Source organism: Camelus dromedarius, chromosome 25 (assembly GCF_036321535.1).
Source record: "Camelus dromedarius isolate mCamDro1 chromosome 25, mCamDro1.pat, whole genome shotgun sequence".
Lineage (NCBI taxonomy): Eukaryota > Metazoa > Chordata > Mammalia > Artiodactyla > Camelidae > Camelus > Camelus dromedarius.
Window position 1 is genome coordinate 2,018,340 of NC_087460.1, and position 14,600 is coordinate 2,032,939.

General features: G+C 46.1%; 1 protein-coding gene across 4 annotated transcripts in view; it reads left to right on the forward strand.

Annotated features, from left to right (window-relative positions):
• KDM5A (lysine demethylase 5A) overlaps positions 1–14,600 on the forward strand; it is a 65,594-nt gene that overhangs the window by 33,017 nt on the left and 17,977 nt on the right. For 3 of the 4 annotated variants that reach the window (XM_031444356.2, XM_031444355.2, XM_064478909.1), the window contains 8 exons: positions 62–212; positions 1,505–1,619; positions 3,491–3,846; positions 7,511–7,649; positions 9,964–10,143; positions 10,778–10,939; positions 12,464–13,015; positions 13,377–13,520. In XM_031444356.2, coding sequence (XP_031300216.1) covers positions 62–212; positions 1,505–1,619; positions 3,491–3,846; positions 7,511–7,649; positions 9,964–10,143; positions 10,778–10,939; positions 12,464–13,015; positions 13,377–13,520 — 1,799 coding nt within the window. The remainder of the gene's footprint in view (positions 1–61; positions 213–1,504; positions 1,620–3,490; positions 3,847–7,510; positions 7,650–9,963; positions 10,144–10,777; positions 10,940–12,463; positions 13,016–13,376; positions 13,521–14,600) is intronic. The other variant, XM_064478908.1, reaches the window with a different exon arrangement.

A 14,600-nucleotide genomic window follows, 5' to 3' on the forward strand; every position in this document is an offset into this window, starting at 1 on the left:
GTTGGTGAGGGCTTCTTATTTTCTGTGGTCACAGTATATGGCTTTCTATGTATTTTTACAGATTTGATTGAATTGCGAGTAATGCTAGAAGATGCTGAGGATAGGAAATACCCAGAGAACGAGCTCTTTCGGAAACTCAGGGATGCTGTCAAGGAGGCTGAGACCTGTGCCTCTGTGGCTCAGCTGCTTCTGAGCAAAAAGCAGAAACACAGGTAAGTCTTAAGTGGTTTTCTGTTTTGTTTGGTTTGGTTTTTTCCACCAGAGTAAAGGCAGAAATCTTGCTGGCCTGTGAGGCCGTATGTCTTCCTCGAGGCCGCGTTTCTCCAGGCCCGGTGACACCCCAATCTTAGCTCCTCCCGCCCCTTCTGTCCAGCTCCCTGCTGCATCCTTCACGCGCTCCGCACACTGCTGCGTGGGGCTGGCACGCTTGCTCTCTGCTCTGCTGGGAGTTGTCGTCCCCTGACGTCCTGATGGCTTTCCCTCACTTCTTCCAAGTCTTTTTCAGATGTCGCATTCTTGGAGAGGCCTTGTCTGACACCCCTCTGTAAAACTGCAGCTTTTTATTCTCTCCTGCTTTGTTCTTGTCGTGGCCCTGTCCCCTCCTGATACGCCAGCTTACTGTCTGTCTGTCTCCTTCCTCCCTCAGCCCCGCTGGATGTTATGCTAGGGTAGAATGTTGGGGGTTTTTGTCCTTTTCCTCAGTGCTCTCTTTCCTGTGCTTTGAGCAGTGCCCGGCACACAGTAGGTGTGTGATTGGTATCTGTGAGTAGACGGTGCTGCAGGCTGGAGGCAGGCAGCAGCAAGGGTAGCCTGGATGGATGCAGGGAGGCTGCTGCTGAGCAGCCTGGGAGCCTGCGCTCCTGATTTTCTGCAGCTCGTCCAAGTCCAGTTCCCTGTACTGCTGTTTCATAGTGATCCCAGCACATTCTGAGCGGCTTTTAGTCTAGCAGCTCATATTGCATTTTTAATTATGTTGTAAATCTTTTTATCTTTCGTTTGATCAGAGAACTTTTAAAGGGACGTGGATCAGTGACTCTTCACCTGTCATTAGGTCACTGACTCCCTTGGAGAGTGCGGCGAAAGCGTAGATGCCCTTTTCTTAGAAAACTGCACATGCTCAAATAATTTTGAACCAGTTTCAGAGGGTTCATTGTCTCCCAAGTCAGGTTAAATGCCCTTGTTCTACACCTTAGCTTCAGTTTCTTGAGGTAGAGGATTTAGTTTATCAGTGAACTTAACATCTTGCTTTGAGGAATTTCTTGAATGTTTGGAATGTTTAATACTTGTAAGACTGAAGGAACTGTAACTGGGAGAGTTGAAACTTGACTCTTGAGCTAAAGACCTAAAAACCTAACTCAGAAGTGAGCACCATCACAGTGAAATTCCTCAGACGCTGGTATTTTGGGATTTCTTGGGTTAGCGTTCTAAAGAGACCAGAGGCCCCTTTGATATCAGAGTGGCTGTGACGTTTTCCTACTTCTGTCTCAATGTTATTTCACATCAGGCAGAGCCCAGACAGCGGGAGGACTCGGACCAGACTGGCCGTGGAAGAGCTGAAGGCCTTTGTGCAGCAGCTGTTCAGTCTCCCTTGTGTCATCAGCCAAGCTCGACAAGTAAAGGTGGAGTGTCTCGTTCTTTTTTGGGTAAAAGCCACGGCCTACTGTTTTGGGTAAACAGAATAGTGCGTCTGTAGTTTCTTGTTCTGTTTCTTTCCTCAGTGAAGTGCTGCCATGGAAGGTTTCTTAGTTGGCAGTAAGAATCTCTTGGTTTCATTCTTAGTCTTTTAATTCTCCCTTTAAAGTTCTGAAACTAAGGCTAGTTTAGAAATTTTTCTCTTTATTGGTTTTAGGCCAGAACCCCCATTTAACATAGATGTAATTGAAATGCAAAAAATCAGTTAAAGGAATTTGAATGTATCAGTGAGTTATTAGTTCATGAACTTTTAAAAATGCAGAACTCTGAAATTACTAGCGCCCCCACGGTTTGATGAATATGTAAAATCTTAAAAGTATGTATCAAAATACAGGAATCTACATAGTGATCTCTTGATGGTTTGTGACGTGTTCTTGTGACTTGCCGTGGCCTGGTGTCTGAAGTGGTGTTTGTCAAGGTCATCAGCCGTGACATCCAGTGTCAGTGGTGGTGGTGTCCTACCCCGTGTCCCTAGAGCATTTTGGTAGCTGGCCGCACCTGCCTTCCTGAAGCACCTGTGACGCCATATACTTGGGTTTCCTTGGGTTCGCAGTTCACAGCCCTTCTTATCTGGGGAGCTGTTTGCTTTCTTCTCGGCTGGGCGTCTTGAGCATTGGGGTTCTTAGGGGTCTTGTCCCTCTCTTTACTCCAGGTCCTGATCTATCCTTCTGAGTCTGGTGACGTGAACATCACCTCTGTCCAGCTGGTTCCCAGCTCTGACTGCCTTCCTCCTTTTCTGCAGACTTGTATGTTCAGTTGCACACTCTGCGTTTCCCTTTGTTAGACTCAAAGGCATCTCAAAAGCCTTTTGATGAATCCGAAATCTTAACTCTTTCATTTCCCTTACGCACCACATTCAGTCTCTAAGTAAGCGCAGCTGTGATCTCCAGAACGTATCCCGAAGTGGGCCATTGCTCGTCGTCTCCATTACTTAAGTGACCCTCTTACCACGGGGATCCGCCCCTTAGGTCACCACAGCAGCTTCTTAACTGGTCTTCCTCCGTCTGCTCCTGTCCCCGAATGTTTCTCATTCAGTAGCCAGAGCGATTATGTGAAACAAGGCAAATCACGTCACCTCCCTGTGGTTAAACTGCTCCAGGAGTTCCCCAAAGCCATTAGAATGGAATTGTAATGAATCCCAAACTCACTGTAATCAGTCTGCAAGGCCCTGTGTGACCTGACCTCTGCTTATTCCTTACCTGCACTTCTCTCTCGTCCGTCTGGTCCCCGTTTTCCACTTCGGGCAGGACACAAGCTCGTTCCTCTTCAGAAGCTTTTGCAGTTAACGTTTGCTCTGCCTGAACTGCTCTTCCTCCGGGTCTTCATGTGGCTTCCACCCCTGCCTCCTCATTTTAGTTTTGGTTCATTTGGCTTTTGTGACCATCATTGCAAAGTAATATGCCGCCTGTCCCCTCTGGTCACTCTTTATTCTATTGCCCTATTTAATTTACATAGCACTTAAACTGACTGAAACATTGGTGTCTTCAGTGTCTGGTCACCTATATTAAAGTGTATGTTCCTTTGTATTTTTTATTTAATGCTATGTTCCTGGAATAGTGCTTGCATCTAAATCAGTAGTCATTAAATATTTTTCGAGTGAATCAATCACACTTAAAAGTAGGACTATGTAAGTAATTACGGAGAAGCGTATTTATGCCTTTATCACACCTGTTTGGTGCTATGGTGGTGAGATTATTAGACGGTCCAGAATCTGGTAGTTTACCTGAACTATGTATATTCCATATTCACTTTGTGTCTTTTGAGCTGTTTTTTACTTTCCTTCTTCGGACCTTTTCAGAATCTGCTGGACGATGTGGAGGAGTTTCATGAACGTGCTCAAGAGGCCATGATGGATGAAACCCCAGATTCCTCCAAACTCCAGACGCTGATAGACCTGGGCTCCAGTCTGTATGTGGAGCTTCCCGAACTGGCCCGGCTGAAGCAGGAGCTGCAGCAGGCTCGATGGCTGGATGAAGTGAGACTGACGCTGTCAGACCCACAGCAGGTCACTCTGGATGTCCTGAAGAGACTGATAGACTCTGGGGTGGGCTTGGCGCCCCACCACGCGGTGGAGAAGGCGATGGCTGAGCTCCAGGAGCTCCTCACCGTCTCTGAGCGATGGGAAGAAAAGGCCAAGGTCTGCCTGCAGGCAAGGTGAACGCATATATTGGTGACTGTCGCCTCCAGTAACTAGGTCAGAGGGTAGGCGGGGTGGGATCGTAAGGGTCTCTGTCCTTAAATGTTTTATCAAGTGTCCGGTGTCTCCCCTGACTGGTCCCTCAGTTCTCAGATGTGCCTGCCTAGAGATAGTCTCTCATGTTGTGTGCACTGTGCAGAGCGCTTTGTTAGGCGCTTTCGTAAGTGATCCAGGTGGTACTTTGCTTGGAGCCCCTTTGTTGCCGGCACTGTAGTCGGGAACCAGGAAGCACGAAGCTCTGCTGCGCTGCGGTGCTGGTGCTGGTGTAACTGAGCAGCACAGGAAGACGCTGGAGGGATTCATTGCAGAGGCCCTGTTAGTGTGATGGTCAGGAGAGAAGCTTGAGAGGGAGGTGAGGACGTCCGTAGGGCCTTGAAGGGTGAGGAGGGTCGAGGTGGAAGTGGGGGAGGTGGGCCGAGTTTAAGGAACGTGCCGGGTGTGCTCAGGTGACAAAGCTGGACGGTCTCTCCCCGAGTGGACGACGGATGCGGGCAAGTGCAGGGCGGTGGGAGTCAGGCAGGAGAGTGGGGGGTGTTGGCATCAGCACCCACTGGGTTGTGAGACTTGGGTGAATGTGCATTGGTTTGACTTCACGTGATGCCCTTCATGGAAGTTTCTTCCGCAGCTAAGATGAGTGTTTATGTAGTTTCTTTTGGGAGGATGAGGAAACTGGCACACTTACAGACATCACATAGTTGTTAAGTAACACAGCTCAGATTGAAAGCCTTTCCCGCTTTGTTCCAAGTCTCCATGGGCTTAATTACTTGGCCAGCTGCTTTCTTTGGATGCACTTGACAGGAAAGCCTTGGATGACTTAATTAGCACAGTTCTGTTCAGCCAGGAGAGGCTCCATGCATCCTGGATACTTTGCTCTCCAGATGCAGTTGACAATACTTGATAAAATTTGTAGTTTTTCCTGCCTGAAACATTCACATTACCTTCTGTCTTCAGATTCACGACAACACCAGGAGGTGGGAGCATATTAAATGGAAAAAGCTAAATAACTCTGGAATGCAAGTATGATTTGGCGTATCTGATGCGTCTGCCGTAGTCTACTGAATGAAATTTTGGTGGTAGTAATATTTGAAAACTTTTCCTTTTCCTGTTTTCCTACGTTGAATCAGTCACCAAGGTTTTGGTGATTTTACCTCCAAAATGTCTTTTATATCGACCTTCTTTAACTCCGTTGTCACTGACCTGGTTATAGAACTCTCCTGTTTTCCCTTGACCCTTGCAGCTCAGGGAGTATTTACAGAGTACCTGCTGTGTGCCAGGCCCTGTTCCTGAGTGCTGTGGGGGCAGCAGGGGGAAGGCACACAGGGTCCTGGCCCTCAAGCAGAGTCAGCGTTTCAGTGGGGAGAGGCAAGTGAGTAAGTGAATGAATGAATGAGTGGCAGATAATCGCAGTCATGAAGAAGATAAACTCGGTAAAGAGCGGAGTGGTGGGGCCGGTGGGGGTAGTGGGAGTCTGAGAACTCGCTTTTCCAGCCCCGGTGACAGCTGTCTTTCTGAAGACGCGGTATTCCTCGTCCCTTGGCGGTGCTCGGCTGCCCACCGCTCCTTTCTGGTTATCCTGCTCCTTGGCCTTCGGCCGTCTGTCTGCTCTTTAGAGAGTGGCCTTCCTCAGGATTCTGGCCCAGCCAGTTCTCTTCCTGCTCTGTGCTCCTCCTTGGAGGTTTTGTCTAATTTCTTATTTCCATTTACCATCTTTATACTGACTACCTCCAAGTTCTCACCTATATAACATGCATGTTTTTCACATAGGTGCCATCTGCCTGTTAGAGAATTCTGTTACATGTCCCATTGGTACCTCAGATTCCCCGTATCTGAAATTAGCCTCGTTAACTGCTTCCTGTACTCTCTTCCCTTGTACCTTTCCTCTTTGAATTCTGCCATCTTTCACTCATTTGAACAAGGCAGAACTTTGGAAATTAACTCTGACCCCTCCCTCCCGTTTCCTTCCCTTCAGACTCAGTTAGCTACCAAGTCTTGTTGGTTATGTTTCCTCCGTGTTTCTCACTTCCACTCTTCGTGCTGTTGTCACAGCTGCTCAGATAGATCAGAGCCACAGATTCTGTCTGTGACCTTACCCGTCTGTAATCTGTCTCCACACTGCAGCTAGTATTTTCCTAAAATACAGGTGTGGCTGTTTGATTCCCTTGCTTAAAGCCTGTCAGTTTCCTGTTCCCCTTGGGGTGAAGTTCAGACTCCTTAACCTGACTTGCAAGGCCACCTGTAGTCCAGCCCCTTGCTTAAATATCCAGCTTCACCCCTTGCCATTCTTGCCCCGTGTTCTGCATTCTGTGACTCCCTCCTGCTGCCCCCAGCCTGGTTCCTCGGACACACCGCAGAACTTCCCCTGCCGGCCCGGCCCCGCGGTGCACCCCCACCAGCCCTACCCTTCTTCTGGTCCCAAGTCTCTGACTAGCTCCTGTTCACCAAGGGTAAGCAAGCTTAGAGGTCCCTTCTGGGAAGCCTTCCTTCATTGCCGGGTCAGTCAGGTCCCCCTGCTGTGTGTTCTGCTAGCGTCTTCACTTGCTTCTGTCACTGCACTTACAGTGCATCATAGCTCTTTATTAATAATCACCTGCCCCCAGACCGAAAGGTGTCAGGAGGCGAGGACCCTGTCGCTCTTGTGCATAAACAGTCTCTAGGACCTGGCACATAGAGGGATTCGTGGATGATGAAACTGCCTCCACCTTCGGTAGCTGCCCATGACATAGTGAAATGCATGGCTCTCAAGACCTCATTTTAAAAAAAAGTTAGGTTTTTTATTTTTATCTATTTTTTAATGGAGGCACTGGGGATTGAACCCTGGACCCTGTGCGCGCTCAGCACGTGCTCTACCGCTGAGCTGGCCCCTCCCCCGCAAGACCTCTTAACTTGCATCTTTCTTCCTGGCCAAGTTGCCCTGTTTCTTGCTGTTGCTCTCACCCCGCCTCTCATTTTCACCACCCCCGTCGTACCCTGGTTTACCAGCTCGTGTTTAAGTATTTCCCCGTGTCTGTCCGTCATGTTCCTGTTGTTTTTCCTTTGACCTTTCATTTGACCAGATCGCACTTCTTCAAGGCCTCTGTCCGAACCCTTATCGGCTCTCCTCTGCAGAACTGACCACCAGCCCCTGGAGTAGTGAGCCTGTACTGGTTTGTTCTGAGTTCCCAGGACAAGTGTGATTCTCACCCTGCTCTGACTGGTGGACGAAAAGGCCTGTGTGAAACCAGGCGTTAGTGGGCGTGGCTGGAGTAAGTGGGCATGGTCGGCTGGTGGCTTTCTGGACTGCCGTTCCCTGCTTGCTGTGTGTGTGCGCATCTGACTGCCGGGGCGAGAACTAAAGCAGAAGTCACGGAGTGGAAGGAGCGCGGCATCTGCGGTTCCTCTGAGTCAGTGTTTCCTGACTCCATTAAATGTCTGAGGGAAACAATTGATACTCTTTGAGTTAAACTTTTCCCGTCTGTGAAGTGGCAGTAAAGGCCATAGCTGTTTGCTTCCCTTAGAGGATTATGGTAAGAATGAAGTGAAGTCACGCGTATGAAAGTTCTTCACAAGTTTCCAAACGTTATTTAAGTGTTGGTGGTAGTCTGACTTTTCCTCATGCAGCCACCCTGTTTCTGTGTTTTTAAGACCCCGGCACAGCGTAGCGAGTTTAGAAGGTATCGTCAATGAAGCTAAGAACATTCCAGCCTTTCTACCCAACGTGTTGTCCCTGAAAGAAGCCTTGCAGAAAGCTCGGGAGTGGACAGCTAAAGTGGAAGCTATTCAGGTAAAGAGCCTTTTGAATTGTCCTGCGTTTCAGGTGATGAATCCTTTGAGCATTTAGTTCTTTAGAATAACCGTATTAAAATAATCGTGTGCTGAAGTTTACTTGTTCTTCTGTCTGATTTTGTAAAATCTGTGTTACCTGTTGAAACATTACATGTTTCTATTGACTCCCTGCTGTGAAAGATGACAGGATTAGCCATTAATTTAATGCTTGGTGGTAGAGAGTTATTTCCTGCTGTATTCTTGGTCTCTTCTGCCACGTGCACCAATTACTTTTGAAAGAAGAGGCAGAAGAAAAAATGAAATCAACGTTTACTGAACACAGTACCCCTGGTGCTGTTCCAGTGGTTTGGGAGCAGGAGTGTAAGGGATGGGTATGAAGATAGAACCCTGGACTTAAAATTGTGTGTTCCCTAGTTGGAGAGAAGCACGTTACACATCTGTAATTCAGACAGTGAACTAAGTGTTAGGGATGAAAGTCTGCTTGAATGCATACTGTTTCTTCTAGATTATAAAAACCATCAACCAGCACCTCCAGTATTGAGTGTATAAATGCTCTCTGTTGTAAACCAACTCTCTTCTGCTAAACTGCTGCCCCTGGAAAGACTATTCTAGGTGTTGGGTTCTAATGACTTCTCTTTTATTTTCTTTTCACTCGGCTTTTTCTGGGGCCTGCTTAGTTGCTGCTCTTCTTTCTGTTTTTTAAAATTGTCTGTTTGAAACAGGACAGCCTCTCTGTTTGTTTCGTCTTTGAACCGTTTCAGGCAGTCGGGTGTCCTCGGGACTGATCATCCCTGATCAGTAGCTGGCTGTTTACTTACCGTTGAAGGACCGAGCCGGCTCGGGGAGGTAGCTGTCGTGCGTTTCCTGTGTCATTCTGAAGGACTTTCCGTCCACCAGGCCCTTCCCTTCAGCAGGAGGACTGACTTGACGGCTCTGAGAAAGTGGGCAGCCTCTGCTGGCAGGCAGGCGCTTGTCTAGGGCAGTGGCTCGAGTGCGGCTGTGTCTGGGCTCGGCAGGAGGAATCCTGCAGTCAGATGGCTGTCATTGGACACAAAGGGAGCAGTAGTAAACACGGCGATTCTTGAGCCTGTATCTGAGCTTTCTTTCCTCTTCCAGTTGGCTGTCCCAGTGCTGAAGTGATTTAATGATATAATATCTCCTAAGGCTAGAGCCTTCTTACTGTTCTTTTCAAAAAATTCACTTAGATTTCTTGTCTGTTTCTGTTTCAGTGCGACTTTTAAAATGAATTTGTTAGTGGATGAGTCAGTTAGTACACGGGAGATAACCTTGCGGGAATGTCGGCATTTAGCTCATGACACTGCTTTCCTTCATAGCCTCTGAATGATGATGAATGTTTTGGCGATAGATACGGTCCCGCTAGGAATGGTGTGTGTTCTTTGTGCTGGGAAGTTCATCCCATCTGAGCTGTCACTCGGAGTTACTGTCTACAGGCGGCCAACCTGCTCCTTCTGGCCTTCCTGCCAAGTCCCTGGAATGGGTTACTTACTAAACGCTCCCATCTCCTGTAATGATTCAGTTATTTGGTAAATTTAAAGCAGTATATAAGTTTTTAAAAAACAGTGATCACTTCATTACGTGAAAATGTTGAAACACTGTGACTTAGAAGAAAAGTAGCCATTCTCATCTGTGTTTGTAGAGCATAAAACCGAGATGGTTATCAGAACTAAAGCACTGCTTTGTAGTAGTCAGGAAAATTGTGGAAGACTTTGAAACAGCAGAAGAGATTGCTGGATGCCCTTTCAGTGGGTGGTGGATGTTGTCTGGGGAACCATCCAGGACTGGCTGATTCAAGGAGTGTATTCCTTAGACTTCTTTTCGACCAAGCTATTCTGCAACTTTGTCAGTTACTTTAAAATGATAGTAAAATGAATGAGTGAATGATGTCCACTGAAAAGCAGCTAAATTTATAAGGAACAATTGATTTTCAGTTGTAGGAAAGATGATTCCATTGACCTGTGTGATATTAAGCATCTGTTCTATCTGTTAGCAAATAACTTTCCTCATTCCTGAATTGCATTTATATGTCTGTTCTTTGGCTTGTCCTTTGAACTGATTTTTCATCTTACTGGTTCCCTCATTAATTAATAAATCAAAAATCTTTGACAACATGAATTTACACAAACTTTTTTAAAAAGGACATTGAAAGGCTCTATTAATTCAAAACATACAATTAGGTTTAAAGAATAATTAATAAAAGAATTCAACACTAAACCCTTTGTAAGGCCTACTGACTGCATGTGGCCAGACTCCTGAGAGGCTGCGGTCGTGCGGGAACATACGTTGTTTTTCAGAGCGGCAGCAGTTACGCTTACTTGGAGCAGCTGGAGAGCTTGTCTGCTAAAGGCCGTCCTATCCCTGTGCGTCTTGATGCGCTGCCCCAGGTGGAGTCACAGGTGGCAGCGGCGCGGGCCTGGAGAGAACGGACCGGGAGGACCTTTCTTAAGAAGAATTCCAGCCACACGTTGTTACAGGTGAGGAGGCGTTTGCTTCATGTGTTGGCCCTTCAGCACCCTCCTCGGAAGCTGATGATTAATAGCCGACGGCAGTGGTAGTGTTGGTGAGGGTGGCTTTCAGTTTATCTGGTCATGGTTACACGAGTGATTGCTGCTGGGTGATACCAGACACTGACCAGAAATCGAGACCTCAGGCAGACTGGTTTCCAGTTCATCTTGTGCTGTGTCCAGAAAAAGCAGGCAGCTTGGATCTCCTCTCTGTCGTTTCAGTGGCTGTCACTGTGAGGTCTTATTTCTCCGAAGCACAGATTTAAGTACTCATTACCCTTTTCATGTTGAACAGTTGAACACAGCAGTTGAGAGCATGGGCTTTGGAATAAGATCGTCATATTTGAGAACTGGCTCCCCGGTGCTAACCTTGCATCTGTGGGCAGCTTATCGCCTGTCTGAACCTCGGTTCCCGCGTTTATAAAGTGCAGATAATACTTCCTACTCAAAGGATTCTTGGGAGGTTTGAATTAGATAATGTGTATAAAGTTCATAAGAACGTGTCTAGGACATGATGAGTGGTCAGTAAATGGTTTCTTTTATTATTTTCAATTCTAAGTTTTTTTTAAAAACCAGACCTCAATATTTGGTTTTATTTTTGTAGGTGCTCAGTCCCCGGACTGACATTGGTATTTATGGGAGTGGAAAAAATAGAAGGAAAAAAGTAAAAGAATTAATAGAAAAAGAAAAGGAAAAGGATCTGGACCTTGAGCCTCTGAGCGATCTGGAGGAGGGGTTGGAGGAAACCAGAGACACCGCCATGGTGGTAAGGAGTTATGTCGTGCATCTTGAGTTTGGTGAATACAAAATTCTGTGACGGTCTCAAGATGCACTATTTTTTATGTTTGTAACTTTTTATTTTTGTGTACTTTACCTTGGGCTTTATGGTTATACATATTTGACATATTTTAAAATATTTATAATCAAAGTATATAAAAAGTTTACTATTTTCTCTCCCTAAAACTGTTTTTTCCATATCTGTCTTTATTGTGGTTTTAATAGTTGTCTAATATTCCATCAAATTGTTTTATAATTTGCTGAACACTTTTCTGACATTGGCCATGTTTGTTGTTACTAAGTGTTCACTATTACGGATAATGACAAAGTGAACTTCCTTGTAAAGCGTTTTCTTTTTTTCAGATTATTTTCCTTCATTGACTCTTAGGATTGGGATTACTGGACTGGAAGTAATAGCATTTTGCGATGCTTAATGCTATGGTGTTTCTCAAAGGAATTGTACCAGCTTGCTGATACCAGCTACTGTTTAAAATACCTGCTTCCTCTTAGGAGCATTCAGTTGTATAGTGAGTGCGCAGTGACATGTTCGTAGCTAATTATGGGTTTTATTGGCGAGTAAGAGGAAGGTGGTAAGATTACAAGGAGCCTGAGGAGGAGGAAGAGGGTAAAAGCGAGTTTGGTCGATATGCGACAGCAGGGAATTGCATGTACTCAGTGGCTCGATAGGACTGCTTCTGCCACAGGTGATCCTATTTTGAGGCTGACGGAAATGATTTCTTGTTAGAGAGCCTGCCTAATGCAGCAGTCTTGCCAGACAAATAACACTGGAAATTATTTCAGACTTGTTTCAGAGCTGCCAGAGTTTAAACAGAAAATGCCCTAATAGTGTGCATGATAATTAAGTTTTGTTTGGTTTTATATACTTTTTTGAACTGAGTTACGTGAAACCTTGTTATGGTTAGTTGCCAGGCTCAGTTATTCTTCTACACAAGCTGGAAAGTCCTAGAAGGAAATAAAAACTGATTTGTGTAGAACTTCCCTCCAGGGGATGAATTACCAGGTGGGGGCAGCTAATACTTACTGAACGTTTACCTTGCGCCTGGCACCAAGCTGGGCGCTTTCATGTGTTACCTTCTTTAATCTTTAAAACAACAAAATGGGGTTGGTGGTATCCTCACTTTTCAGAAAACTGAGAGTCAGCAAACGTGCACCTCGGAGCAGGAGTCCGTGGTATGTACAGGACCAGGCTTCACGCCTGGGTAGCTTGGCTTCAGGGCATGCCATCTTCCTGCTGCACCCTGCAGAAGATGCAAGTACTGTACTGTCACAAATGGTGGCACTTTGCTCATTTCACAGAGGAAGAATGTTTGCACAGAAACCATCAGGCCGTCTCAAATTTTAGGGAATGACTGACAGCTGATTTTTTTTTTTTAAGAACAATGCTCTGTCACTATGAGAATGCACTGTGGAGAGGATCCCTTAGCCTTGAGGATTTGGTATTTTTGGAGTATTTTGCAGTGACTCCATTCAATGAAATGTTTGTCATACACAGGTGGCAGTTTTCAAAGAACGGGAGCAAAAAGAGATTGAAGCCATGCATTCCCTCAGAGCAGCCAACCTAGCCAAGATGACTATGGTGGACCGCATAGAAGAAGTGAAATTTTGCATTTGCCGCAAGACAGCTAGTGGGTTTATGCTACAGTGCGAGCTCTGCAAAGACTGGTTTCATAACAGCTGTGTTCCTCTCCCTAAATCAGGGTCCCAGAAGAAAGGGTCTGGCTGGCAGGCTAAAGAAGTAAAATTCCTTTGCCCTCTGTGTATGCGGTCTCGAAGGCCAAGGCTGGAGACCATCCTGTCACTCCTGGTGTCCCTTCAGAAGCTGCCTGTACGGCTGCCCGAGGGTGAGGCCCTTCAGTGTCTGACAGAACGGGCCATGAGCTGGCAGGACAGAGCGCGGCAGGCCCTGGCCACGGATGAGCTGTCCTCGGCCCTGGCCAAGCTGTCCGTGTTGAGCCAGCGCATGGTGGAGCAGGCGGCTCGAGAGAAGACGGAGAAGATCATCAGTGCGGAGCTCCAGAAAGCCGCTGCCAATCCAGACTTACAGGCACGTTGAGGGATTTTCCCCCTGATTCATGGGATAACGTTTGTCAGTGTGTAAATAGTGACCCAAGTCTGTCTGACCGTTTGATTAGGAAAGTAACAGTAAGTTGCCAGCAGCTCTGTTACGCTTAGTGTCTTCTTTCTACGTATGCCCGTAGGATTTTCTTTGGCTATAGACCCAGGTTGTTTTATTGAAATACTACCTGGAAATACCATTCAAGTGGACCTTGGCCTCATAATCAAATAATTTGACCTGCACTAACTGTTGAACTGTTAGCCACTTGGCAAGTTCATTGTAAGTGGGTGGTGATCACTCATGTTTACTTAGCGTCTCTCTGTTCGTCTTGGAATTGCTTGTTCTCTAGGGGCACTTACCCAGTTTCCAGCAGTCTGCGTTTAACCGGGTGGTGAGCAGTGTGTCTTCTTCCCCTCGGCAAACAGCGGACTATGATGACGAAGAGACGGATTCTGATGAAGACGTCCGGGAGACCTATGGCTATGATGTGAAGGTACCGTGTGGGCAGGCTGCGTGGGTGCGTGCTCACCGCTGAGTTTGTTAACGGTGGTGAACACTGATGTTCAAGGCCTGCAGGTGGGGGAGAGAGCAAGTTGTCTGTCTATCCTGAGTTTATGGTGATAGCACTTTTTCAATGCTCAAAAAAAATACAGATTGATAAAACAACAGATTTTTTTTTAAGATTGGAATTTGAAAAAAATCTGTATTTCCCTCACCTTATAACTCCTTAGAGCTTACAGGGACTAGAAAAATTATACATTCAAGTTACTAAAAGCTCTCATGGCTGATGACAGTGTGTTTTCCTTCGGGTCGTTGACATGTGTAGCCGTGTTTGAAGCATCGCATTTGAGCTGTGCTTTGGGACTTGCGTCTCTGATGCCTCATCTGGATGGTGTTAGACTTAGTGTCCTGTTCAGGGATGTGTCGTACTTGGGCCTGTGGTTTGAATTTGTAGAGTTAAAGTCACAGAGCACAGTATTTGTCCTCAGTGTGACTATTTTGATAATGACACCACGCTGGGTGAAGAAAGAAAGGTTTTGGCAAGTGTTTGTGTTGGAGCCTGTTGGCCTCTTACTGTTACTTCGTGTTACAGCCAAGACCTTTGTCTTCTGTGCAGTGGTAACGTCATGACCTAGGCAGAGACCCTGCCGGCTTGTAATTAATCCACTCGTATTGTTCTTTGTAGAGCTTATGTTTAGTATCTGCCTGTAACCAGTCTGTACTCTGACGTATGAAAAAAACTAGGGTGCGTTCTTTTCCCTGCTTGTTTCTGTCTTTTCAGCATGCGTATCAGGTAGGCATGTTCCTTCTTAGAGCATAAATACCATCAGTGTTAAAACTCCCAGGATATAAAATTAAAACTGTCCATCATAGATGCTTATAAATCATCTGCTGGAAAACAGTTTTCCTCAGGGTAAAAATGGACCCAGGAGATTTTTTTTTTTTAATTGATGTGTAGTCAGTTTCTGGTGTGCAGCACAATGTCCCAGTCATGTATATATTTACACGTATATTCGTTTTCATATTCTTTTTCATTAAAGGTTATTACAAGATACTAAATATAGTTCCCTGT